We start from the raw sequence: 27,093 nt of genomic DNA, 5'->3' as shown, positions 1-27,093 counted from the left end.
CTGAATGTGCCCTGAACATCTTTACAATGTAAATTAAGCCTTGCCAAACAATTAAAAAGAAATTAGTTAACTAAAGTAGTGGACAAAAATCAAGAAAAAAATGGAAAATGTTGTGAAACGATGTATTCAAAAAATCATTTGTGACTGGCTGAATTTACAACATCAAAAGTTAGGGTAAAAATTTTTGTTCCAAATAAGCTGTTATACAAAACCAGGCATGAACAGAAAAGAATCACGAGGACTATAATTACTCCTGTCTTTGGTCTATTCTGGTCTGTTAAATCAGTGTCCACCTAAAATCTGAGGAGAGATGAACTTTGCATCATGCCTTGAAGACTGTCAAGTTGGAATTTCATGGACTGAGTAGGAAAACATCCTGAATCACAGGTCTGTGACAGTGCATGACCTACCAAAAGTCATGTTTGAGTCAGAAACTGTTAGGTCAAGCTAAAGACATTTACAGTGGGATATAAATGTCAGAGAGTAAGAAGCAGCCCAGCACAGCTGAAATGCAGCTTCTCTACATCAGGACCCACATCCTAAACTCTAGACAAAACGCTGCTGTAGAGAGTTGTAGTAAGAATGGTGTTCAGCACTGCCATCTATGATCTGGAAAGAAAATACAAAATCATTGATGGTTTAAAACCAAGAATTGCAAAAAAAATTGACAAAGGTATAAATATTGATGAAGGCGAGAAAATAACCCATTTCTTAAGTTCAGTCCATTTAAGCAGAAGAGTTTAAAACAGACAGAAGAAGGATATTAAGAGATATATGAATTGGGAATGTGGGCAGGGTTGGAGAAAGCAGTTGAGTCTGAAGGAGGATTCAGAATTCATGACTGAACAACTCAGCACTGTTGTGGTAAATTTCTCATTGCACTACTGTGTTATCCAGTGGCGTGGAAAGATTGAAAAAGTAGAAGCATGAAGGTTACTTATTATTTTATGTGATATTAATGAGACCTGTTCTGGGACATTGCATCAATTCCATGTCCAAGTTTTAAAAGGACATTAAAACATTAGGAAAGGTACTGAACAAAGCCACTAAACCATGATCTGAGAGTTAGGGAAATTTTCTTAAAGTAAAAGATTTTAAGAACTCAAACTGCTTAGTTTATCAGAAAGAAGATTGAAAAATAACATGATTGAAGTGTATAAATACCTCAAAGGGGCAGAAAACTCTGGACATTTATCTAAAGGAAGGCAGGAGAAAAATCAATGAGACAGACAAATTCAAATGGGAGTTTAGGCACAGAGTTTAATAATAATGATAACTTAACAGAAGATCAAGCCAAGAAGGTACAGCTTTCTGGAAGAAACAATTTGGCAAAATATAAGGTATTGTATTTCATATATGGCTAGCTTGGTGAAAAGGATGACCTATGACATATAGAAAGGCAGGCTAAATTCAGAGTAGACATTACAAATCTCATGCAGAAATCTTCAGATTGCCAAAAGATACTTTATGGACTTGAAGAGCTTAAGGAATAGTTTAAAGTGGAAAATGGTGTCTTCTCAGGGTCCTTCTGTGCTAGGGCTAGGTTGCAGGCTTGCAGTTGCCTGTACTGTAACCTGTAATCTGGGTTGCAGGTTACATGTGGTAATGTTGGCCCATTTTGCTCAGTTCCTTTCTGTCCTGGTTTTGGCTGGGATAGAGAATATTAAGTTGAATGATAACATTGTCATGAAAGCAAATGGGTATGAAGAAGCCAGGGATAAATTTAGATCATAAATTAAAAGGCTTTCAACCACTGAAGCACTTCCGTTCAGGAATAGTTTAGCACTTTGAGTAGAGATAGAAAAGCCTTCTGTGTTTCAAGATGGAGCTAGATATTAGGATGCTGTGACATGTATGACTGTGGTTGCAGGAACTCAGTTCTTTTCTAACCCCTCTGCTGAGGCTATGATTGCATTATTATTGATTCTTTTATGTGTTTAAAATAATTACTACTACAGAACTCTGAAAAAAATATATAGTTAACATAGTTATGCAGCCAGAGCACCAACTTCTACAGAATTTAAATGGGAGATCTCATCTAGCAGCTGGCAATTTAACTAGCAAGAGAAAGCATAGGTCATGAATCCGTGCTCCTGAAATGTCTATTTAAAGTAGGCATGTTTGTCAGAGAAAACCTCACTCTTGTTCCTTCCTCCAAAAGAAAATGATTGAGAAAAACTCTTCAAAGGGAATTTCACAATCTCGACAAATGTTTCTTTCTCTAAAACATTTAAAGCTACAAAAATCAGATTGCTTTCCCATAGTTTTTGAAAAACCACGGTATTCCTACTCATAACTTGTCTCTTTTCTATCTGCCTGAAACTTCCCAGGCAACGCTACAGGCTTGGGGAAGAATGGCTGGAAAGCTGCCCGGAGGAAAAGGACCTGGGGGTGCTGGTCAACAGCCGGCTGAACATGAGCCGGCAGTGTGCCCAGGTGGCCAAGAAGGCCAATGGCATCCTGGCCTGTATCAGAAATAGTGTGGCCAGCAGGACTAGGGAGGTGATCGTGCCCCCGTACTCGGCAGTGGTGAGGACGCACCTCGAATCCTGTGTTCCGTTTTGGGCCCCTCACTACAAGAAGGACATTGAGGTGCTGGAACGTGTCCAGAGAAGGGCAACGAAGCTGGTGAAGGGCCTGGAGAACAAGTCTTATGAGGAGCGGCTGAGGGAACTGGGACTGTTTAGTCTGGAGAAGAGGAGGTTGAGGGGAGACCTCATTGTGCTCTACAACTACCTGAAAGGAGGTTGTAGCGAGGTGGGTGTTGGTCTCTTCTCCCAAGTAACTAGCGATAGGACGAGAGGAAATGGCCTCAAGTTGCGCCAAGGGAGGTTTATACTGGACATTAGGAGAAATTTCTTTACTGTAAGAGTGGTCAGGCCTTGGAACAGGCTGCCCAGGGAAGTGGTTGAGTCACTGACCCTGGAAGTATTTAAAAGATGTGTAGATGAGGTGTTTAGGGACATGGTGTAGTGGGCATGGTGGTGTTGGGTTGACGGTTGGACACGATGATCTTAGAGGTCTTTTCCAACCTTAATGATTCTATGATTCTGCACATTTTTACCAAAGCACAAATAAAGGAAAGGAACTTTACAAATGAAAGTGCTTTATATATGCTTTACTTTAAAGAGTATATTTTCAAAAGTAATTTCAATTGTACTGCCTTTAAGACTTTTGTATCATTTGTATGCTACAGAAAGTATTTTTTTTCACTGATTTCTCTTCTCTCTTTTAAACTTTTCATCTTCAAGGTGGGTTCTTAAAAATCACTTTCTGTGTGTTGTTTCAGCCTTAAAAGTATATCTACTTATTCGAAAATATTGAGGAAAAGAAGTACTGTCAACTTTTGTGTAAGAAAGATTGTAGCCCTCCAGAAGGGCTTAATGAGAATAGTATAGGTAAGAGGTGAAGGAAGAATTTACATCTTACACCATTTACTGACTCTTTCTGGTTTGTTGCTGCTACAGGTGGATGACAGAGATTAAGAAAGAGTATGATGTGCTGTAATGATACCTTCCACTGGAAACTTCCCAGAGAGAAGTTTCCAAGTTCAAGCTAGAGCAGTCCCCTAATTTATCCAACTTGTTCTGAGAGTAGTCTCCAGAGTCTCACTTACTTACTTTTGAATACATTGATACAAATTATTTGAATTAGGTGGTATGTTAATTTTTTTCCTTCCATAGTTAAACTAGCTATGTATTTTATCTTGAAAATCTTATATTAACACCAAGTTACTGTCATATTTGGCTTGCTGATTTTTCTCATCTGATCATAAATTATTTCTTTCATCTCAAACACAATCCATGTTAGTCTTTCAGAGAGGTATTTCATCTTACAATGCATACTACAAAGCTGTTACGTGATGCTTTACATGCATTATGATGGTCCAATAGCTCTTTCATTTCATTTTTTTAGCTTAGCTTATTCTCTCAGACAGCAAGTGTGGCCAAACCCCTGGAGCAATTGGATCTTGTGTTTGTGATGCATTCTCTCCAGCTGATGTTTGAATGTTTTTAATGTACTTTACATTAAAAAGCTTTGCAGAGAAGCTTAAGGAAATTAATTACACACTCATAAGGAAAGCAAAAATAGCAGCCAGTCAATATGCATTCAGTCGCATCTCACAAACAACAATACATAAAAGCATTTCAGTAAATTAATCTGAACTGGTACTTATTCACTGGTTAAGCGATAATGGTTAGGTGAATTAATCTCATGACTACTTCCCCTGATTCTGTAACTGTAAGTAATTGTGGCAGAATTCATCAATTCAAAACCAAAAATTATTCAGTATAACCATGTAATTAACAAGGTCTGCTAAAATGAAATGATCCTCAAATTGGTGGTGTCTGATCATCTGACAATGCCTTGATAATTGCATTTTGAAAATTGTGGCAGTAAGATTTTGTGATATGAAGACAGTTTTTAAACCCTCTTCTGTGCAATATAGATCTCTCCATAAAATGTATTTGGTAGGATTAATGGGAAAAGTGAACATTATGTTTGAAGAGGTCAGAAGCATAGGATTTTTTTTTTGTAAAGGGAGTGTCTCTATTAATTAAATTAGGTAAAAGACTAACCAGATCAGTATATAGAATTTGCACACATTATTCCAAGGGTGAACATAAATCTGACAAAAATACCTTTTTGACAGAAGAATGTTCCTGAATGTGACAGTTTAAAATAAAAAAACAATAAATGTTAACAAGAATGACCACTGAAGAACTCAAGCCCATCTAAATTAAAGTGTTTTCCTTGTTTGTACAAAAATAATAAATATTACTCTTTCAGAAAGATAAAAACTGCTTTCAATTTTAGACCAAAAAATACATCAAGGTAATGCATAAACAATACACAATACACAATTTTGTGGATAAACAATACACAATTTTGTGGATAAAACTAAGCTTTTTCCAAATTTTTGCAGTTTGTCATTAAAATACGTTTGTTCAGTCAAGTAGCATGACACAGACATTCTTCTGAGGTGTGCTGTGTTTAAACTGGCTACCTGTTGTGGTTTAATACAACCGCTCACTCAGTCCCCTCCCCCCACAGTGGGATGGGGGAGAGAATTGGAAAAAGAAAAGTAAAATTTGTGGATTGAAATAAAGACAGTTTAATAGAACATAAAAAGGAAGGGAATAATAATAATAATAATAATGATGATGATGATGATGATGATGATGATGATGATGGTAGAATATACAAAATGAGTGATGCACAATGGAATTGCTCACCACCCAACGACCAATACCCAAAAAATGACTGCTACTTCCTGGATCACGCCCCCTATTTATATACTGAGCATGACATCATATGGTATGGAATACCCCATTGGCCAGTTGGGTTAGGTGTCCTGGCTATGCTTCCTTCCAGCTTCTTGTGCACCTGGCAGAGCATGGGAAGCTGAGAAGTCCTTGGCTATAGGGTACCTAGCAATAACTAAAAACAGGAGTGTGTTATCAACATTCTTCTGTTGATAATCCAAAACACAGCACTAGGAAAAAATTTAACTCTATCCCGGTCAAAACCAGGACACTATCTGAGATAGCTGCATCAGAAGAGAAATGCAATTCTCTGTGTTTTATTTCAATTAAAAAAAAAAACTTTTGAAAGCCTTGCAGATAGAATCGTAGAATCATGGAATCATTTATTTTGGAAAGGACCTTTAAGATCATCAAGTCCAACCATTAACCTAACACTGCCAAGTCCACCACTAAACCCTAAGCACCACATCTACACATCTTAAATACTTCTAGGACTCTGACTTAACCACTTCCCTGGGCAGCCTGTTCCAAGGCCTGACAACCCTTTTGGTGAAGAAATATCCAATCTAAACCTCCCCTGGTGCAACTTGTCCTCTCGTCCTATCGCTTGTTACTTGGGAGAAGAGACCAACACCCACCTCGCTACAACCTTCTTTCAGGTAGTTGTAGAGAGCGATAAGGTCTCCCCTCAGCCTCCTCTTCTCCAGACTAAACAACCCCAGTTCCCTCAGCTGCTCCTTATAAGACTTATTCTCTAGACCCTTCACCAACTTCGTTGTCCTCCTTTGGACACGCTCCAGCACCTCAATGTCCTTCTTATAGTGAAGGACCCAAAACTGAACACAGTATTCAAGGTGCGGTCTCACCAGTGCTGAGTACAGGGGCACGATCACTTCCCTAGTCCTGCTGGCCACACTATTTCTGATACAAGCCAGGATGCTCTTGGCCTTTTTGGCCACCTGGGCACACTGCTGGTTCATGTTCAGCCAGCTCACGTTCAGCTGGCTCATGTTCAGCACCCTCAGGTCCTTTTCCTCTGGGCAGCTTTCCAGCCATTCTTCCCCAAGCCTATAGAATTGCATGGGGTTGTTGTGACCCAAGTGCAGGACCCGGCACTTGGCCTTGTTGAACCTCATACAGTTGGCCTCAGGCCATCGATCTCTAGAGCCTTCCTACCCTCGAGCAGATCAACACTCCTGCCCAACTTGGTGTTGTCTGCAAACTTATTGAGGGTGCACTTGATCCTCTCATCCAGATCATTGATAAAGATATTAAATAGAACTGGCCCCAATACTGAGCCCTGGGGAACACCGCTTGTGACTGGTCACCAACTGGATTTAACTCCATTCACCACAACTCTTCGGACCCAGCCGTCCAGCCAGTTTTTTACCCAGTGAAGCGTACGCCCATCCAAGCCATGAGCAGCCAGTTTCTCTAGGAGAATGCTGTGGGAAACTGGTGTCAAAGGCTTTACCAAAGTCGAGGTAGACAACATCCACAGCCTTTCCCTCATCCACTAAGTGGGTCAACTTGTCATAGAAGGAGATCAAGGTAGATGAGGCAAATATTGTGGAATGGGAGCTCAGAAGGGGGGATAAATATGTTTAAAGCAAATATTTTTAAAAATTGAAATAAAATTTTAAAGCAATCTCTTCACGTTACTGGAAATTAAAATCCTTCACAGAAAATATAAGACAAATAGACTTCTCTTATTGGAGGCCATTCATCATCAATATTGATTCATGAAAAGACAGGGCCATTCTGGAAAGCCAGGATCTGTGTCAGGGGGTCACAGCTGCATGGATCCAGTCCTGAAAGTGACATACAGAATCAGCTGTCACTGCTGTCCCATTCTAGCTCACACAGAAAGAGTTTCTTCTGAGGAGCAAAACAAGACTCAAACTCCTTCTCTGAATTATCTTTTTGAAGACTCAGTCTCTTTACATTATCTACATTGTGAACCCAGGGTAAATGAACTCCTAGTTTAGATGCCTGAATTAGGTAACGATACCTTCTTCTACAGATCAAGGTTAATGCAAGGAGATAATTTCCTTCCAAATCCTCTGTATTTCAGCACAAAAATAATTCTACTTGAGATTTATTGGTGAATAAATTAACTTCATTCTGAAGGACCAAAAAAAAACAAAAAAAAGAAAAGTGAGTTTCCAATGGTGAAAGAGTAGTGGAAGAGGGTGACATGTACTAAACACAAAGATAGTAAATGAAGGAGAAAGAATTAAGTTTGCAATGTCTCAAAAAAGACTGAGATTCCAAATGCTTTTCCTATTATTTCTGTTTAAATTGACAATAATGTGTTGCTTGCTAATTAAAGATGAAATTTCTTTTATTTGTTGTAGGTCATTAAGTTGTCAGTTCCCAATGCAATGAAAATGCAGATTTCCATGTCCTGAAATGTTTTAGATAATAATAATTTTATCAGATCAGAGAGAAGCACAGAACTCTTAACTCACGTTTGCCAGAGAAAAGACTGTCACTTCAACTAACAGGAGCAGAAGCATTGTATCACCAAGATTTTACAGAGGTATTTTCTAAGAAAAATCCTCAGGAGAATTTAAAATATTTTCTGTGACAAGTTAGATTTTCTACTGATTTTTCACTGTTTTAGATTTTTCTGGTTGCCCTTTTATCCTCTTCTTTTGAATAAGTTCAAATGGTCAGATTAATTTTTCGATATAATGCTGCAGAGATAAGTAGAGATACATCAGGACATATTTTTAGCCAAAGTAACAATTTTTATGTGCAACAAACAATAGATTTCCATTTTAAGATCACTAATTATCCGTTCTGTATTATTTTAGTGGTTAGAAATGGAAACTACCCTACCATCCCTGAGGCAAGGACAGCACATGGAGGCTCCACAAGAAGCAGAGGATCCCCTGCCCTCTTGCCACCAGGCAGAAGGAGGGGACCCAGGAGACGGGGGGGAATGGACACAGGTCCCTGCACGGGGCGCCAGGCAAACCCCCACCTGGCCTCCCTCACCTCAACCTTCCCAGCTGCCCCTACACAACAGATATGGGGCTCTGGAACTTGAGGGCCAGACAAACGAGGATGCAGATGAAGGCCCATCCAGGGGGTTGCCCGAGGCGAGGCGAGGCAGTCAGCCCCACAAATTACGACTGCCTCTGCTAAGAAAAAAAGGAGGGCAATTGTCACAGGTGATTCCCTTCTGAGGGGGATGGAGGGCCCAATTTGCCAGCCAGACCCATCCCACAGGGAAGTCTGCTGCCTCCCTGGGGCCCAGGTTAAGGACATTAGTAGGAAGCTCCCCAGTCTGGTACAGGCCTCCGGTTACTGCCCGCTACTGGTTATACAGGCTGGCAGTGAGGAGGTTGCAGAGAGAAGTCCCGAAGTGATCAAAAGGGACTTTAGGGCACTGGGGCGACTGGTAGAAGGATCGGGAGCACAGGTAGTGTTTTCCTTGATCCCTTCGGTGGCAGGGAGGAACACTGAAGGGAACAGGAAAACTCATCGGATCAACACGTGGCTTAGGGGCTGGTGCCATCGGCGAAGACCACGGGGAGTTTTACACGGCACCGGCCCTGCTGGTGAATGGACAGAGTTCAGCTGTTTCACAGGGGGAAAAGGATTCTCGCGTATGAGTTGGAGGGGCTCATCGAGAGGGCTTTAAACTAGGTTCAAAGGGGGAAGGGGATAAAACCTATGGGTGGCACGCCAATGTCAGGGGAGAAATCGGCAGCCCAGCTCAAGTGCATCTACACCAATGCACGCAGCATGGGCGGCAAACAGGAGGAGCTGGAAGCCATTGTGCAGCGGGGTAGCTATGACTTAGTTGCCATCACGGAAACAGGGTGGGATGAGTCTCACGATTGGAGTGCTGCAATGGATGGCTATAAGCTCTTCAGAAGGGACAGGTGAGGAAGGAGAGGCGGTGGGGTAGCCCTGTATTTTAGGGAGTACTTTGACTGTCTAGAGCTCAATGGTAGTGATGATAAGATTGAGTGCTTGTGGGTAAGGATGAGGGGGAAGGCCAACAAGGCAGATATCCTGCTGGGTGTCTGTTATAGACCACCTAACCAGGATGAGGAGGCAGACGAAATATTCTACCAGAGGCTCGCAGAAGTCTCACAGTCGCTAGCCCTTGTTCTTGTGGGGGACCTCAACCTTCCAGACGTCTGCTGGAAATACCACACGGCAGAGAGGAAACAGTCGAGGAGGTTCCTGGAGTGTGTGGAGGATAACTTCCTGACGCAGCTGGTAAGTGAGCCTACCAGGGGAGGTGCCTTGCTTGACCTGCTGTTCACAAACAGAGAAGGACTGGTGGGAGATGTGGTGGTTGGATGCCGGCTTGGGCTTAGCGACCATGACATGGTAGAATTCTCAATACTTGGTAAGGAGGGGGGCTAGCAAAACCACTACCATGGACTTCCGGAGGGCGGACATTGGCCTGTTCAGGACACTGGTTGAGAGGGTCCCTTGGGAGACAGTCCGGAAGGGCAAAGGGGTCTGGGAAGGCTGGATGTTCTTCAAGAAGGAAGTCTTTAAGGCGCAGGAGCAGGCTGTCCCCACGTGCCCTAAGAAGAACGGGCGGGGAAGACGACTGGCCTGGCTGAACAGGGAGCTCTGGATGGAACTCAGGAAAAAAAGGAGAGTTTATCACCTTTGGAAGATGGGGCAGGCAACTCAGGAAGAGTACAGGGATCTCGTTAGGTCGTGCAGAGAGGAAATTAGAAAGGCAAAAGCCCAGCTAGAACTCAGCCTGGCCACTATCATGAGAGACAACAAAAAATGCTTTTACAAGTATATTAATGACAAAAGGAGAGCCAAGGAGAATCTCCATCCTCTATTGGATGCGGGGGGGAATGTTGCCACCAAGGATGAGGATAAGGCTGAGGTACTTAACGCCTTCTTTGCCTCAGTCTTTAGTAGTCAGAGTGGTTATCCTCAGGGTACTCAGCCCCCTGAGCTGGAAGACAGGGACAGCGAGCAGGATAACCCCCCCCATAATCCAAGAGGAAGAAATTAATGACCTGCTATGCCACCTGGATGTTTACAAGTCTATGGGGCCAGATGGGATCCAGCCGAGGATACTGAGGGAGCTGGCGGAGCAGCTTGCCAAGCCACTCTCCATCATTTACCAGCAGTCCTGGTTAACTGGGGAGGTCCCGGACGACTGGAGGCTTGCCAATGTGACGCCCATCTACAAGAAGGGCCGGAAGGAGGATCCGGGGAACTACAGGCCGGTCAGCCTGACCTCGGTGCCGGGGAAGATTATGGAGCGGTTCGTTTTGAGGGCGCTCACGAGCCATGTCCGGGACAACCAGGGCATCAGGCCCAGACAGCACGGGTTCATGGAAGGCAGGTCCTACTTGACCAACCTGATCTCCTTCTATGACCAGCTGACCCGCCTAGTGGATGAGGGAAAGGCTGTGGATATGGTCTACCTGGACTTCATTTAAGCCTTTGACACTGCCTCCCACGGTATTCTCCTAGAGAAGCTGGCAGCTCACGGCTTAGACAGGTGCACTGTTCGCTGGGTAAAAAACTGGCTGGACGGCCGAGCCCAGAGAGTTGTGGTGAATAAATCCAGTTGGCGGCCGGTCACGAGCAGTGTTCCCCAGGGCTCAGTACTGGGGCCGGTCCTGTTCAATATCTTTATCAATGGTCTGGATGAGGGGATCAAGTGCTCCCTCAGTAAGTTTGCAGATGACACCAAGTTGGGTGGGAGTGTTGATCTTAGGAAGGCACTGCAGAGGGACCTGGACAGGCTGGATCGATGGGCCGAGGCCAACTGTATGAGGTTCAACAAGGCCAAGTGTCGGTCCTGCACTTCGGCCACAACAACCTCAGGCAACGCTACAGGCTTGGGGAAGAATGGCTGGAAAGCTGCCCAGAGGAAAAGGACCTGGGGGAGCTGATTGACAGCCGGCTGAACATGAGTCGGCAGTGTGCCCAGGTGGCCAAGAAGACCAATGGCATCCTGGCCTGTATCAGAAATAGTGTGGCCAGCAGGACTAGGGAGGTGATCGTGCCCCCGTACTCGGCAGTGGTGAGGACGCACCTCGAATCCTGTGTTCCGTTTTGGGCCCCTCACTACAAGAAGGACATTGAGGTGCTGGAACGTGTCCAGAGAAGGGCAACGAAGCTGGTGAAGGGCCTGGAGAACAAGTCTTATGAGGAGCGGCTGAGGGAACTGGGACTGTTTAGTCTGGAGAAGAGGAGGTTGAGGGGAGACCTCATCGCGCTCTACAACTACCTGAAAGGAGGTTGTAGCGAGGTGGGTGTTGGTCCCTTCTCCCAAGTAACTAGTGATAGGACGAGAGGAAATGGCCTCAAGTTGCGCTAAGGGAGGCTTATACTGGACATTAGGAGAAATTTCTTTACTGTAAGAGTGGTCAGGCCTTGGAACAGGCTGCCCAGGGAAGTGGTTGAGTCCCCATCCCTGGAAGTATTTAAAAGACGTGTAGATGAGGCGCTTAGGGACATGGTGTAGTGGGCATGGTAGTGTTGGGTTGATGGTTGGACTCAATGTCCTTAGAGGTCTTTTCCAACCTTAATGATTCTATGATTCTATGAAATATATGGGATTGCATTTCAATGCAACTATTGAAAATGTCTTTTCTTTCCGATTTGGAATAATTTCATTTTTCTGTTTCAGTGACTGAATTAACATTGCATTTTAGTGCTCTTTGTAGGTTAGGCAATGGTTACAAGCACTTTGTTATGATATTCCTGATACCTTCATGGTGTCGTATTTTTTTCCCTTTTATTAATACGGTTGAGAATTCCTCCAGCCCTGCATTTTTCTTTCAGTCCTGTTTGTCATGGAAGTAGAATGGTATAATGTTTACAGCTTATTTACTTTATATACTATAGTTTAAAACAACTTTGGATTGCTGTGGAGTTTTTCAGCTTTTCCTAATAAAGAGAGAAAAACAGAGAATAATGGGGTTTTAAGTCTTCTGTTTAAGTCACTATGACCTGATCACCATTCTACAGGTCAAAGGGTTTTATATTCTAGATGAGGCTAAATTTGTATATACTTGTTTTTGTTTGTGACTCGGTACATATATATAAGCACAATGCTTTACTACCCCCCCTTGGGGAAAAAAATATCTCTCTTAGGGTAAAGAAAGAAAACTAACTTGTCAGCATTCTTCATAATCCTATGGGCATGGCTTTCTAGCTTAATTAAGATATGGGTTCAGTAAACTACATGTTGTCCCTCTAATTATTCTTTCTTGTTTAAGACAAGTTTATTGTTGTCAATTTCAGCTATGCAGCATGTGAATTTTCTTAAGACATTTTATGAATTATGACTAATCTGAGTATTTGTTCATTGTTTTCCCAGAAGCACATACTTCCTTAGTAGTCTTTTGTACCTGTTGTATACCTTATTTTTATAAATATTCTAAACTCAGGTCTTAGTTTCTTGCTATCTCTTAATTTATTCAGTCTACATTTTTGGGGAAAAAGCTGACTCAATCAGCTATACAAGCAGCAGAGAATGTTTCAAGTATTCAAATTCTGACAAATCTCTCACTCTTCCAAAGACCTACTGCATGGGTTAAGTTTTTTACAACTTTAAGTTTGAATTAAAGATACTCAGACCTTCCCAAAATTCAATTAACTGTTTTTGGGGTTTTTTTTAGACAGATAATACTTGGCTAAAATAAACAGAATATTTTTAAAAATAGAAACTGTATATCACTAATTTATAGTATTCTGAACTTGCATTACTATCTCACTATAAAGACTAATTTGCGTATTAACTGAAAAATGGAGAAAAGTTATTGGAGTAATGGATAGATTGCAAAATGACCAAGTAAAATAATTTCAGAATATTATCTTTTATAACACCAGATATCCTTCTATAAAAGTATATCAGAGCTGAACAATTACATTTATTTTTGTGGTTAATGAATGATTCCTCTAACAAATTGAACTTGTGCAGGAACCGACTGGTGTCTTTCACCACCATAATGAATAGTAATTCAACTGATGTCAATGAGGCAACACTAGATTGAAAGGAGAATTAATTAAAATGAGACTTTTGCCTGGCTAAAAACTGCAAAATATTGTTTCCCAAGGCAAACTCTTCCCAAATCTAGGAGAAACCTGTGAATACTGAAAACAGAATTCTACAGATTATAGTTGCTTTGTTGATCCTGTATTTTGAATGCATCCCAAAATGTCTTTTAAATTGTAGAGCTGCATGTTACTGTGTTTTCTAGTTCTAATTCACTGCCTAGATATTTTACTATTGTTGTGGCATTGCCCCATCAGCTTACTTTGCATCCACTAGATTGCTGTACTCTCACTCAATATAAACAGGAACAGTGTCCATTAAAGTGTGCATCTGTAGAAAAAACGGTATTTATTGTAATCATAATTAATGACCATTTAGAATGTCATAAGTCTTCTGTTCCTCCTTTGCCTTGTTTTGCTCTAAAAATCCACTTTTATGAGTTGAAAACCATAACTGAATCTGAAAACTGGGGTTCTTTGATATGTTTCTTCTCAAACAATTATTTTACTCTTCGTAAAAGTCTTCACAGAAAATCTTATAATAGAATAAAATGGTTGCGGTTTATAAAAACAAGATAAAAATTTGATTTTGAATTAAAACAACAGTGTTTGTGAAGACTGAAGCACAATTCAATTAAACACTATTCCATTTGCCTTAGGGAAGCTCTGCTTGTATCAGTACAACCATGTTGTCCTGTACCTTCAGTGGGCATGTTGGATGGCTGTTTAGAAGACGAGACTTTTTCTCCAAAATAAGTTTGATAAGATATAAGTTCAGTTAGCGAAAAGCTGAATATAGCCTGAAGAGTCACTCACCTTAAAATAAAGTATTTCAGCAAGCAGGACTACAGCCCAGACAAGTAAAAACTTATCAGTAAATAGAATTCAGTGCTATATAAAGTTCTTTCCCAAAACACTTATCGTGAAATTGTTTATTTTGATTAGTCAGTTAATTATAGTGTAGATACTGTGTTATTACTATTGATTAAGAATTTTCAATTAAGACAAAATATTTCCAGTTGGAAAAATACTGATTTCTTGAAATAGAGTTTTACAGAAACATATGTGTTTCAATGTTGTTTTAATGAAATACTGGCAGGCTTGAGTGGAATATTGTCCAGTGTCCTTTCTGTTCTGTCAGCCACAATCAGTTTTCTAATGTCAATGGGAACTGAAGGTGGGGTCTCGGGTTCTAATTTTCAAAAACTTCTCTGAACATCTCCCCCACAGAATTGACAGAGATTTTTTTCCTGCTTTCTGCAACTTGAAATTCCTTTTATGCATTGAAAAAAGCAATAAAATCTTTTCAGAGCTTTGGAATTTTCTGTGGGACAGGAATGGTGATGTTCAACCAGCTGTGTTAATTTACATGAGATACATGGATTAAGTAATTTTTTTCCTTTTTATTAATTCTATCCAGAATCAACACTATAATAATTCAGTATAAGACTTTCTTTAAGGAACAACAGGGTTGAGCTTCAGGGTGACAACGAGAGTGGTAGGATTCATGCCACATAATGACAGAACCCAGTATTCCTAATGCATGTGCTGAAGTATATTCCTTACCGAATAAGTCACAGAAAATAATGTGAAGGTTAAAAACCAGTGCTGCTAGCTTTTCATGTTTCCACCAAAATTATCCTGGTCCACTACACGTACATGCCTGCTCTTTCACACACACAGAAAGTGGTGTTTAAACTTCTCTTCAGATATGCTTTGTCTTTGCTATAGTAGTCTTGCTTATGCCATGTATCCAGCACCCCCTTAATTATCATCTGAGTCTTAAAAGCTTCGTACAAACAAACGGCAATATGCTGGGAAGGAAAGACCATGACCGAATGCGTTCTGGTCTTTATTATGTGCAAGACACTTCATCTCCTGAAGGAGTCATCACTGTTAAAAAGGATGAAAAAAGCCATTCTATTAACCATTACTTAGGGAATCTGAACAAGTGCATTTGTGCTCACATTTTGATTACAGGTGAAAATTTGAGTACTCTTACATCCAAAGGTCTGTGTACAGGAGCAACAGAAAGAATTAAAGACATAGATATGTTCTTAGAATTCATTTGCACAGTGTTAGGATTTTGGGATAAGTTTTGGAGGTAAAATTTTAATGTATATATGGAGAAACTGCTTGCAAGTAGCATTTTTAATTCCAGTTCTCTACTGTATTGTACTTTTTGTAATCATGGATTACTGTCTCAAGTGGGTGCATTTCATAGTCACTTTGTATAGTAAAAAATTGCCATATCATGTTCAAAACAATTGAGTATCCAGTCTTCAGTGTGCAAGTAAAGCAAACTGGTAAGTCTTGAAAACTCATAAATCTGCTTCCTTTTTTTTGCAAAAAAAAAAAAAGAAAATTTGCATAAAGCATTTTTTTCTGATAGAATAAAGCAATGAAATATCCCACTATGTATTTAAAAAGAAGTGTTTTATGGGATGTAGTCCAGATGTGATGCTGAAATCTGCCCGCTTTCATTTTAGTTCTAATACTGCTGAATCAGAGGTAATGGATCTGACTCGATGGCATCAGGGAAAACATCGCTTAGATGTGCATCCCTTCATGGAGGCATTATATAGGTACTTAGACACAGAATTAACATTTACCTTAGAGTACTGTAGTTAGACATAATTTAGCTGTGTGAAGTCAGTGCTTTAGTCATGACTAATTTCAAAATTTTTATTTTTCCCTTCAAAAAATGAAAAGTTTTATCATACTTTTGCCAGCAAATTACCACTTTGTGACACTTATTTTATTTAGCTAGTAGAGCACCCCTAGCCAGCAGATATGTTGCTCACAAAACTGGAAGTTTAGTTGGTCCCTGCAGATGAATATGTCTTAGCTTACATGTGCCCAGAGCATCGACGCTCCTCTGCATTACTGAATCTAACAGATGACAGTGCAGTTTTGAAAACTTTATGAAATTAAAACCCTTAGCAGGACAAAATCTTAGGACCTTTTTAATAATCAAGCCCTACTGTATCCCAGACCATTATAAACCAACTTTTCACAAAAAAGTCCCTAAACTCTGCAGTCACCCACTAAGGTGTAAAGCAATAATAATTTTTAAAAAACCCCAACCTTCTGAAGAACCGTGCTGTATTTACTAGGCATTTCTGCTGAGTGGTTAGTTGTGAAATTAAAATTAATTAAAGTTAATTGTTGGTAAGAATTATATAGTTTTGTAAACAGACAATATTATAGAAAGTCATCTTGGAAATGATATATTCTGGTACCTGTGAATCCTCAGAGATGTTATTTAGGGTTACATTAGGCTAATATTTTACCCTTTCAAAATTCTGAAAGGGAGAAAAATTTATTTTATAAGAAACTGGAGATAAGTTCTAGATATAGTGGAGTCTTATGCAAACTGTGCATAGTAGGTAAAACTTTGGGCAATGGTGAGATGGGTAGCATATTCCAATATTTTTTTTTAGTATCAAACCTATTTTTATATATATTTTATATCAAAGATGGAATGCAACAAAGGGTAAAATCTTAAGATAGTAGGTTATGTAGCTATAACTGCAGCCTGAATTTTAATCAGGAAGAGGAAAAAAACTAGTTTGCTTTTTTAAAATGTCATAGCTGATTTTGCTTATGATACCCTTCGTAAATTAGTTTTAGCTGTAAGAATCACATACAGGTTAATAGCAATTAACTCAACCTCACAGTTTGAGATAATTTAGTACTCCTGTGTCTGCTTTCTACTCACTTTATTATTTCACTGAAACAGTCTCAGGATAATCTGCTGGCTTGCTTTTTCCTATAACCATTGATTTGTATTAGGCAGCAGCCCCACTATTTGTGCAGCCGCAGTCTTTCAACAGCCCCATTGATGACTACATGATTATCTCAGGCCAGAGTCTTGAACTTTTCTACATATTCTGTGGTCTCACACTGTTTCCCTTGGAAACTGCATTTCACTAATATTTCATGTCACCAAACAGAAACTTTAGTAATAACAATATTGAAGAGGACTGAGCTTCCTTAGGGAAGTTCCTACCCGGAAATACCCTGACTCTCCCCCCGTCCCCGCTAATTTTGTACATCTGTGGTAGGGCTAGAGGAATAACAGGATGGTATGTCGTATAGAAAAATTATATAGGAAGTGTTCGTTGTGTAGAAAGTCCACTGCAATGTACATCAAGTATTATTACCCTGTTTGCTGTTGAATAACATTGGAGCAATTCATTAGACAGCTGACTGGAAGAGTAATAAGAAAATGCATTCTTTTATACTTTTATAACCACATGCTGTCTATTTTTGTACTTTTTTTCCTTCATTCTTTCTTTTTACTCACACTACTTCGCATTTGTATTGACATAACATCTAAAGATATCAGTCAGGAAGGATCATATTGCTTCAGAAGCCATAAAAAATAATGGATTATAGTCTGTGCTAGAAAAAAGTATAGTCTCAAAGATTCTCGCCTTTTCTCTTGACTTTGTCCTGATGCTTTTCTCATTCTCTTGCTTTCGTCCTGCATTCTTGTTACACATAGTTTCTAGCTGTGTCTTTTCCTGCTCTCTGAGATGTTCCCTTTCTGCTGGTAGTTGATACTCATCCTCAAAACGGTACCTTTTACTCGGTCTGTTCACAATACCTACCTATTAGTGAAAGAAAAACTATTCCTTTCTAGTTCCTATCTCCTTTTACTGATTCTTCCAATAAACATCAGGAAGATCAGTAGGAAAAGCAATAAAAAGGAGAAGATGCAGCACCACACAGAAGGGCTCTTCATTGTTCATTACTTGAGAAAAGCTGATTTGCGGGAATCATTCCCTATAGGTATTATTACATAATACTCAGTAAGGTCATTTGAAGCTTGTATTCTAAATCTGTTAAAATAAGAAGCTCTAATCTTATAAAAATTTTCATTTTCTCTAATTGTCATGATTCCTAGGATGTCTGGACAAGGCTAGTCTGATAGAGGAGCTATTACATTTTTCATCATACAGGAGCACAGCACTTATCTCACAATATTACTCGCTTTCAGTTGTTGTTAGCATCAATTGGCTAGAAATGAATTAGGAGAGGTTGAAAAACAAGCAAATGTCACTAGCACAGTAAGAATTGAAAGATTCATGTTTTTAATTGAAATTTCTTTGTTATTTAATTTTCTTACCATTTATAACGTTATAAACTCAAAAATCTACACATAATTCTTTCTCAAAATTATAAACATGGTAGTCACTTAGAAAAATAATCATTTTTTATAGAAATAAAGAATGGATAGTAAAAGTTCTGATCAAATTCATACCCATGACAAAATTCATATTTGGTTCAAAGAGATTTCAGTGTTTTCACTGGTATAATTGAAATATGAGAGAATTTGAATTACGTATTCTTGGTTACAAAAAAAAACCCACTTCCTTTTTGTCTGAGTTTTGGAAGGTACAATGCCTGCCTATGGGTACATTGTGCAAGGGAACCCCGATGCTCTCCACCCGACATTTTACAAGGACCCTGAGCACATTTCCTTTATCCCAGGGGTTTGGCTACCCGGACTCAGTGCCAGCTTTGATAATGCAGCAGCCCAGCTTTGAAGCAGAGTTGTTTGATAAAAAGCTGCAGAAGCCTCAGCAGGCGTTCAGACCTCTTCTCTCAGGAGCTGTTTTTTCCTTTGTTCTTTGTTTGCTTCTCTTTTTTTTTGTTTTTTTTTTTTTTCCTTCCCCTCCTTCAGGAGTGCTGGGGAGATGCTCTTGGTGTGCATGTGAGCTTCTGTGCAAGTACACCTTCACCCAGCCTTGTACCTTCCTAATTCTGATTCTGAGCCTGATCTGCTGACCTGACTTTTGCCTTGACCTTGGACCTGCCTCATCACTACCAACTTTGCCTGGCAATCTGAACTGTTGTTTGGACTGGATCTGCTCTGTTCCTGCACAGGTTCTGTGGGACTGCAAACTTTGTTGTTAGGACCCTTCTCCTGCCTGCTTTGCTGTGAGTCTGGACTCCCAGCTCACCTTCCCTTCCCTTGCTGCTCCCTGAGAAATATCAAGTCCTTTTCACTAGGATCTGGAGTCTGTCGACCGATTTATCTCACAGAAACTGTCTTTTCAAATTGAGTTTGGGCTGCTGGGGAAAGGTACTGTACCTCAGTGCTCTCATCTTGAGTTACTACATTTTCTTTCACACACTATTTTATTCACATCCTGATTTTAGCAGCCACTTTTATTTCTTGAATAGTTTTGTAGGTATAATTCTTAACATATTAATAAGCTACTTTAGTTTCATCAGTACCTCTGAAAATCTTTATTTTCAAAGATGTTTGTGATGATATGTCAGATTTAATATTTTTTGGCTGTTGTTTTTTTTTCTCCATTATTTAGAGGAACTAATGCTGGCTTAAAGGATATTGACTTCTGCTTCTTAAAGCTATTCATCTGAAATCAATTTGCAATGCAATGCAAGAATAATTTCAAAATCAGTTAACTGTGAGCTCAGACATACCCCAGAGTTACATTGCATGGAGATTTCTTCCACAACAATCTGGTCTCTAAGTACATTTAGCTGTCTCTGTGATACTGTTTCCTCCAATATAAGGCCAATGGGGCAGTGAAAAGAATAAGGAAAGAGGTAATAACCTAATTGTAGCACGATTCTTGATCTATGCTAATAGGGATACCTAAAGAAATATCATATAGGGAGAATCTATTTTGCATTTCCACAGTGCCGCCTACTTTTCATCCTGTGCTTTCCCCATACACAGGTCTACATATAAAACACCCAGACTATACTCTTTAAGGAGAAAGCAGAGTCCCTGGCAAGTCCCTGACAGTGTAGTTCTAATAGAGCTGTGCTGGTGCCCTTGCAAGTTTGAGAAATGTCATAAAACTGTTTGACTCACAAATATGATCTTCGTATTGACTCTACAAATATGATCTTGCTTTCAGCGTGACCTTTTGGAATCCAGGCAAATCCAGAGGAATTTTTGTTAACGGTATTACTTTAATGAAAACAGAGGAATGCTCAGTCTTAGAGATTATTATAACTTCAAACCATAGCTTAGAAATGTTTTTTTCCTTTTTTGGTAGTGAATTACAGTTTTTTTAGGCTTCATGAAATTATTTTCCCTAGCTTTTACCCTCATTCTTACATCTCTACCCTCTTCTTAATATCACACTGGGGCTTGTCCTGGTAGTCATTAATAAATAATAATTTTTTATTTTGGGTCTGATTATAGCTTTTCTCTCAGTCCTCAAACATATCACTGAAAACATAATAGAGTGCTATGTGTTTAAACCCTTGTTTTTCATGTGTAAAATCTATTAATATATTACCAATAAGTATGTTATTAATCTAAGACATAGTAGTACAACCATGCACAATATTATGAAAGACCATTGACAAAGTTTTGTTCTCTCTACAATGTCTTTCAGAAATCAAATTAATAATTAGATCCTACTATGACCAATATACATCTTGTTTCAGTCATTTCAATTTGAAGAGCCTTTAGATGTGGGGTAAAAAATTATTACTTAAAAAAAAAAAATCAGGTGCAGTTTCCTCTTGTGAAGCATGCCAATCCAGAGACTTTGCTCGTTAAAGTCACAAGCCTGTAACTTTATACTGAAAAAAATCCTTTTTGTTTTCGTTTGACCTGTACTGAAAATAAAACTAAATGTCTATCTTCACAGGCATATAATTTAAACAATCACTTTAAACAGCCTCAGGGCTGTTGGACAAGAATTGAAGGTTCTTTCTGCTGGGGTCCTTCAGTCTTCTCACACAGCCTTGAGTGCTTGTTAACGAAGAGCAGAAAAGTTTTAATGTTGTGTGATGTAAGAGAAGATACGTGATTTTTTCCATAATGTTTGAGCAAGTGAAACATGTAAGGTTTGGTTGTTCCTAGAAATTCATAGCACATCCATCTTCTCACTGAGGGTGCTATATAGCTGCTAAGGCTGGAGTCTGTGTGTCTTACAGAAAGTGCAAGCAGCATCCTACTGTTCCCTGTTCCCTTTGCTCTAATGTAAATCATTTCACAAGGCTTAAGCTGGAAGAGAACTAGAATTAATATCTCTAGGAAGTTTGGGAATTTTACAGGTTTTAGTATTTTTTTTTTCACACTTTTTCCATTTTAAAGCATGGAGAGGACTTCTGTGTGTCTCGAACTGACTCAGGTTACTCAAGTATTATTGCTAGACCTAAAGTCACCAGCAGTCTCTATATTGAGATATATATCAAAGATATACATAGATTCTGAGCAGCTTTCTGAAGTCTTTCTCAGACTAAATAGTCCTTGTGCACAGTAACCATGTTCATTGTGATAAAATGATAATTTAAGAGCAGAAGGCTATTGCAATACAACAGTTATTTGGACGTTGAACAGAATAATTTGAATTTATGTAAAATAAGATGCCTCTATACATTTTGAAACAATTAAATGTTAGCCCAGTATTATGTGATGCAAAATACACATATGCTTTCCAAAACTGACTTTTTCACTTTTTTCCCCCCTGGAATATAGTATGTGTTTTTATATCATTAAAATAAAGGATGAATCATTCAACAGTAGTATGACATTTAAATAATACACAGAGGAAAAGTAAGTTCTATAAGTACATTGAAATAGAATAATAATAGCACAGTACTGCTTGTATTGCCTACACTACAAATGGGTTTGGTCATCTACTCTGAACATTAAATACTCAATGCGACTGGAAAATTTAAACTGTAATATACATGCATTTACTCTTTCCTTCCAGTGTGAATTAATCCCATACCATATGATCCAGTTTCTTAAAATCTCTTTCTTTTGGCACAATTGCAACAAAATCACATTATAAACTATTTATATTACATATGTTGCTACAAAACCGGTCATGAAACTAACTTCAAAAAGGAAAAATTTGCTATGGACCTGTGAGCACCTGTGAAGTGTGCCATCACTTGTGTGTGGGCACTACACGCTACTGTTTTAACTTTGTGGTTATAAATCCCTTACATGTATAATCCCCAAACTCTCTTTGGAGAACCACTTTTCAGATTTAAGGTTCCTTTTTTATCTTTGTCAAGCAATAATGAGATTCTTAAAATAGTCTGGCATTGTCATGTTATATGCCATAATCTGTTTATTGTGATACAAAGCTAGAATGTTTGTTGATAACAAACATGGTTAACTCTGCATAAGCAGTGAATATCTGATGACATTGAAGTCTGCATCTTTACATGTCTGATTTTTCTGTTTAAGTTTTCCCCTCACCTTTAAACAGAGGATTCAAGTTATTCAAGTTTATTTTAGCTTTCGAGAGCTATGTATTAAAAGAATGCTTGCATTGATATCATAATATTACTTTAGCTAGAAAAAGTGTGCTGGGCAGAAAGTAGAAAAAGCCATGTGAACCTCAGACTTCTACCCAGGTTGTAATTTATGGATATGTTGCTATCTTTCATAATACAAATCCTAGACTGCCAGTGGTACAGCAAAAGCTTTTCCTCTTGAGGGAAATTCTGTAGACCATATCCTCTGTTCACTCAGCTGTCATTTTTTCTGTTTCTGTATAAGACTTCTCTGACCTAATGCAATCCCTGATTTTCCTTTTACTGGAAAGAACTGATAGTAATAAATAAGTCTATATCTTCCCCACTCAGATTATCTTCTGTAACTTTTACGTATAGACACTTTGCACCTGAAGAGTTTTCAAGATCTTTAATGTTACATTTCCTGCTAAAAACAGTGATAAATTTCACAGATCAAATAGGGAAACCCTAACTGTGAACAGGTGAAGGAAATGCACAGCCTTCAGCTTGCAAAACACAAAATCAAATTCGAGGCACTGCAATGTTACAAAGTCATTCGCGAAGCATGGACCCCACGCATTTAGTTTCCGTGCCCACAGTCTGGCTGCCGAAGGTAGCCGGGCGTTAGCGGTGAGGCAGGGCAGTGGCCGCGGCCACGCTTCGCGCAAGTCCCAGGCATTTCGGCTGCCCGAGAAAATCGGCGGGGGGGACCTTTGCTTCCCCAAAGAAAACAACTCACCTGAGCAGCACCGCGGCTTCCCACAGATAAAATCCCGAGACAGCCGCGCGGAGGTACCTAATCCGGGCCATGCTGTTGGGAGCCGCCGCGGAGCCCTGGAGCGGTCGTGTCCGAGGCATCGGCGGAGCTGCACGGCGCGGCGCGGCGCGGCGGGCTAGGGCGGCGGCGCGGCTTCCCGCGGGCGGGCGGTGCCCCAGAACCCTGGAGAGCTCCGGCGGCTCCGCGCCCGCCGCCCGCCTAGTGCCGGGCGGCCTCCCGCGCCCTCCCGCCGGGCCCCGCCACGCCGCTCCGCATCGCAGCCCAGCGGGAGCCTAATCCCAGCCGCAGCGGCGGCGCCGAGCCGCGGCGGCGGCGGGAGCCCACGTCCCCGCCCGCCTGCCCCCGGCTTCTGCCAGCAGCCGGCACCCCGCCGCCGGCCGCATCCTGGGCGCGGGAGGCGCCGCGGCCCCGGCGGCGGCGGGGCGGGCGGGGAGGCAGGGCGGGGGCCGGCCCCGACGGCCCCCCCGGAGCGCGCTGCCGCCGCGGAGGCCGGCGGGGCGGGAGCGGGGACGGCGGCGGTGAGGGGGCGCCCTGGAGGGGCTGCCCCTGGAAGGGGAGATGGCCCCGCCGGAGGCGCGGGGGAGGGCTTAGCTGGGGCCCGTGGTGGATGTTTGAGCTCGGAATAGCCCCTGCCTGAGTGCCTTCCCTCCTGCGGGAAGAGGGGTAGCGGGGGTGACGCCTGCACAGGGCAGCTGTCGTTCAAGAGCTGGGGTGAAGTCACTGAACCTTGGGTCTCGGAAAGGATTGGGGAAAGAGGGTGGGAGTTATTCTGCGTTGCCTGTAGGGCTGGTGGCATGCTTTTTCTTAGCGAATGGGGGAAAAAAAACCCACCTCTGTATTTCAGCCTCTTCTGGTGGACACAGGAAATATGTATCCTGTTCTATTCCACTTTTTAGAAAAGAGAGATCTAGTGCCATAAGGCGGACTAATAACGAAATCCAAAGAGTTTGAAAGTTTGTCTGGGGAAGCGAGTGGAAGGGATTATGGGAAGGAACAAGGGAAAAAACGTTGTAAGAGGGAAACAGGGAAGTTATTCATGAGAAGAGGGAGGAACAGAGAATGAGTTTGCAAGTACAGGTGACAGTAGGACAGTGAGATGATTACAGTTACTGTTAGAGAAACCAAACAACATTTCATGCAAGCCAGGAGCTGCTTGCATTAGAAAAGGGTGAGGATTTATGGGTTGACATTGAGAAATACTGTTTCAGAATTCTTGTGGGAATCTGTATGGCTTGTGCATGAAGTAAAATGAAAGTTATGTGAGGAAGGACTATACCTGGAGAGGGACAGAAGAGGAAAATATGACTGAGATTGTAGAGTAGGGATACTCTCTGTGAGCCTAAAAGGCAATGGCCTTTGAAAACCTACATCATGTCTGGGAGAACCAATGTATCTGGCTGGGCATATCCCCCAGTATAATCTGCTGGCTTACTTTTTCTTACAGCCACTAATTTGTGTTAGACAGCAGCCCCACTACTTGTGCAGCTCCGCAAGTTGCACAGCCCACATGATTATCTCAGGCCAGAGTTTTATTCAGACTATTAAAAAGCTATAGAAAGCTCAAGTGCTGAAGAAGGAAGCAGATGTGGAAAAAGGCAAAGGTTCAGCAAGATTAGGCACATGAAGCAGAGTAAAAGAAACTGAAATTTGAGGGAAGTATAATAAACCCATTACAGAAAAAGGGAGATGGAAAGACAGAGAGTGAGTGAAATATAGAACAACTTTTTACACAGAATAAAAAAAAAAGAGATTAAAAGATCATTGAGTAGAGGACATGCAGAAAAGAAATAAGAAACAGGGATTTTATGCATTCTTTATATCCAAGGATAGGGTGTGTGTTAGAAATAGGGTATTTCACTACAAATCTTTGAAAGCAATCACATGTTCCACTTCTAGGTATATTGTCTTTTTTGTTTCAAAAATATCCCACATGTGGCTTTGACCTCAGTTCTTAACTTCTGCTTTCCATTTTCGCCGTATCCTTACTCTTTTTTTAGCTCTTCTTCAAAGTTGTTTCAGCAGGTATCACTGAATAATAACGCCTACCACACATTTTAGATCCAGTTTAGATTTCTTTTTTGACACCTATGCAGTGTATGGCTGAAGAATGTACTAGAATATCGCTAACTTATTTCCTCTCTTCACTGAACTTTTTTTTTCAGTAGTAGTGGTTACATAAATTCAAGGACTCTTTGTATTCAGTACTCTAAGTTTCTAGGTCCACTTTGCAAAAAGTTTATCCTTTTGCTCTTGTTCTCCCCATTGCCCTGGGTGGCAACAACGATCATGAAAAGAGCCTGTTTAAACCCTTAACTGAAAATATAATAACAAACAAACTAAAGAATCCCTCTATTTGCTCAAGGACAGTCTGTCAATGCAGGTGCTCTACAGAATCAGTGTAGAGTACTTCCTTTATATATTCCAATCAGTTAATTCTTATCTTTCCTCTTAAAATAAGTATTTAGTGAGGCTGCTTCTCCAGGAGCTGTTTATCTTTGTGCATTATGTACTTCAACAGTTAATTGGTCTAACATTTCATTTATTTGCACTGAGGCAAGTGCATTTTTTTATGATGCTATTAGTTAAAACTACCAGCATGAACTCTCCAGTTCTCCAATAGGAACAGTTCTATTAATTATAAATATAGGCTATACTTTAGATATGCAGAGTTCAAACTTCTCAAAATCCCTGTGGGAAAAACATACACTTCCTTATGCTTTAAGTAGCAACTCTGCTGTTGCATGATTTTGTTCTGCTAAATACGAATGTTGTTTTCAAGCTTTTGAAAATTTTCATATGGATAGTGTTGAATATTAAAATAGTCTCTTCTGAGTGGATTTGAACAACTCGCCTTGATTCATGAAAAGTTCCAGTTCAACAAAGCACACAAGTACATACTGTTGACTTAAATGGGATTAGAAGCATAGAAGCATACTTAGTTTTTAATCACAAGCTTTGATAAAATATTCCCTAATTGTTTTAAGTGTTTTAATGCACTATTTTTTTAATTACCATCTTTTTATTCTTTCCATATCACTACTAGTAGACTTACCTGTTATTATACAAAACTGAACACATGGCTATGTCCAATCTTTAGAAGATCTTTATGGTATCTCTTGATACTTCTGGTAGATACAGTAAATTGAAAGGTGAGACTTGTTTGAACGTCCATTTTAAAAATGAAATCCACAGAGTGTCACCATGGTATGAATCTGTCTCAAATATTAATATTGTTCATTTATGTATGCCTCATCTACCTGGATAACAACATCATAAAATATTGCTCATCGTTCAAAACATGATAGCTGGTACATGTATACCGTATGTGTACAAAGCTGAGCTGTATAATTTACTTTCAGTAGTATTGGAGGTTAATTGAAGCATATTCTTTACAAATGGAAAACATTAGTATCTAGAAAAGAAATTTTTTCACCAAAATATGTTGATGTCGATCTCTAATTCTCCTCATAACCAGCAGGCTGTATAGCTACTCTTTCTCTGGTCCAACCATTATCTAGGTATATTTGAAAGTAAATCACTTGTATTTATGAGCTTGAGAGATGTTCACTGGGAGTAGCCTGTGAGTCAAAAATGCTTTAAGGTTACTGAAAGGAGATGATCCTAATGTGGATCATAACAGCAGATTACTTTTTTTTTTTGTCCCAAAAATGGGGATACTTGAAAAACTTTGTGTATTTGCACTCAACAAGAGCTAAGCATAGGTCAGTTTTATAGAGTAGCTCACTTTAATAACACACAATGTATACAACTGAATGCAAGATCATG

At 40.2% G+C, this 27,093-nt stretch overlaps 1 protein-coding gene across 2 annotated transcripts in view; it reads right to left on the bottom strand.

The window, feature by feature from the left end:
• GLRA3 (glycine receptor alpha 3) overlaps positions 1 to 23,387 on the bottom strand; it is a 103,136-nt gene extending 79,749 nt beyond the window's left edge. For both annotated transcript variants that reach the window (XM_075150568.1, XM_075150569.1), the window contains exon 1: positions 23,269 to 23,387. In XM_075150568.1, the coding sequence (XP_075006669.1) occupies positions 23,269 to 23,387 (119 nt within the window). The remainder of the gene's footprint in view (positions 1 to 23,268) is intronic.
• Between the last annotated feature and the right edge of the window lie 3,706 nt (positions 23,388 to 27,093).

This window comes from Calonectris borealis, chromosome 4 (genome assembly GCF_964195595.1).
Source record: "Calonectris borealis chromosome 4, bCalBor7.hap1.2, whole genome shotgun sequence".
Classification (NCBI taxonomy): Eukaryota; Metazoa; Chordata; class Aves; order Procellariiformes; family Procellariidae; genus Calonectris; species Calonectris borealis.
The sequence above is the reverse complement of the archived record's forward strand: the minus strand, read 5'-3'. Positions and strand labels throughout refer to the sequence as shown.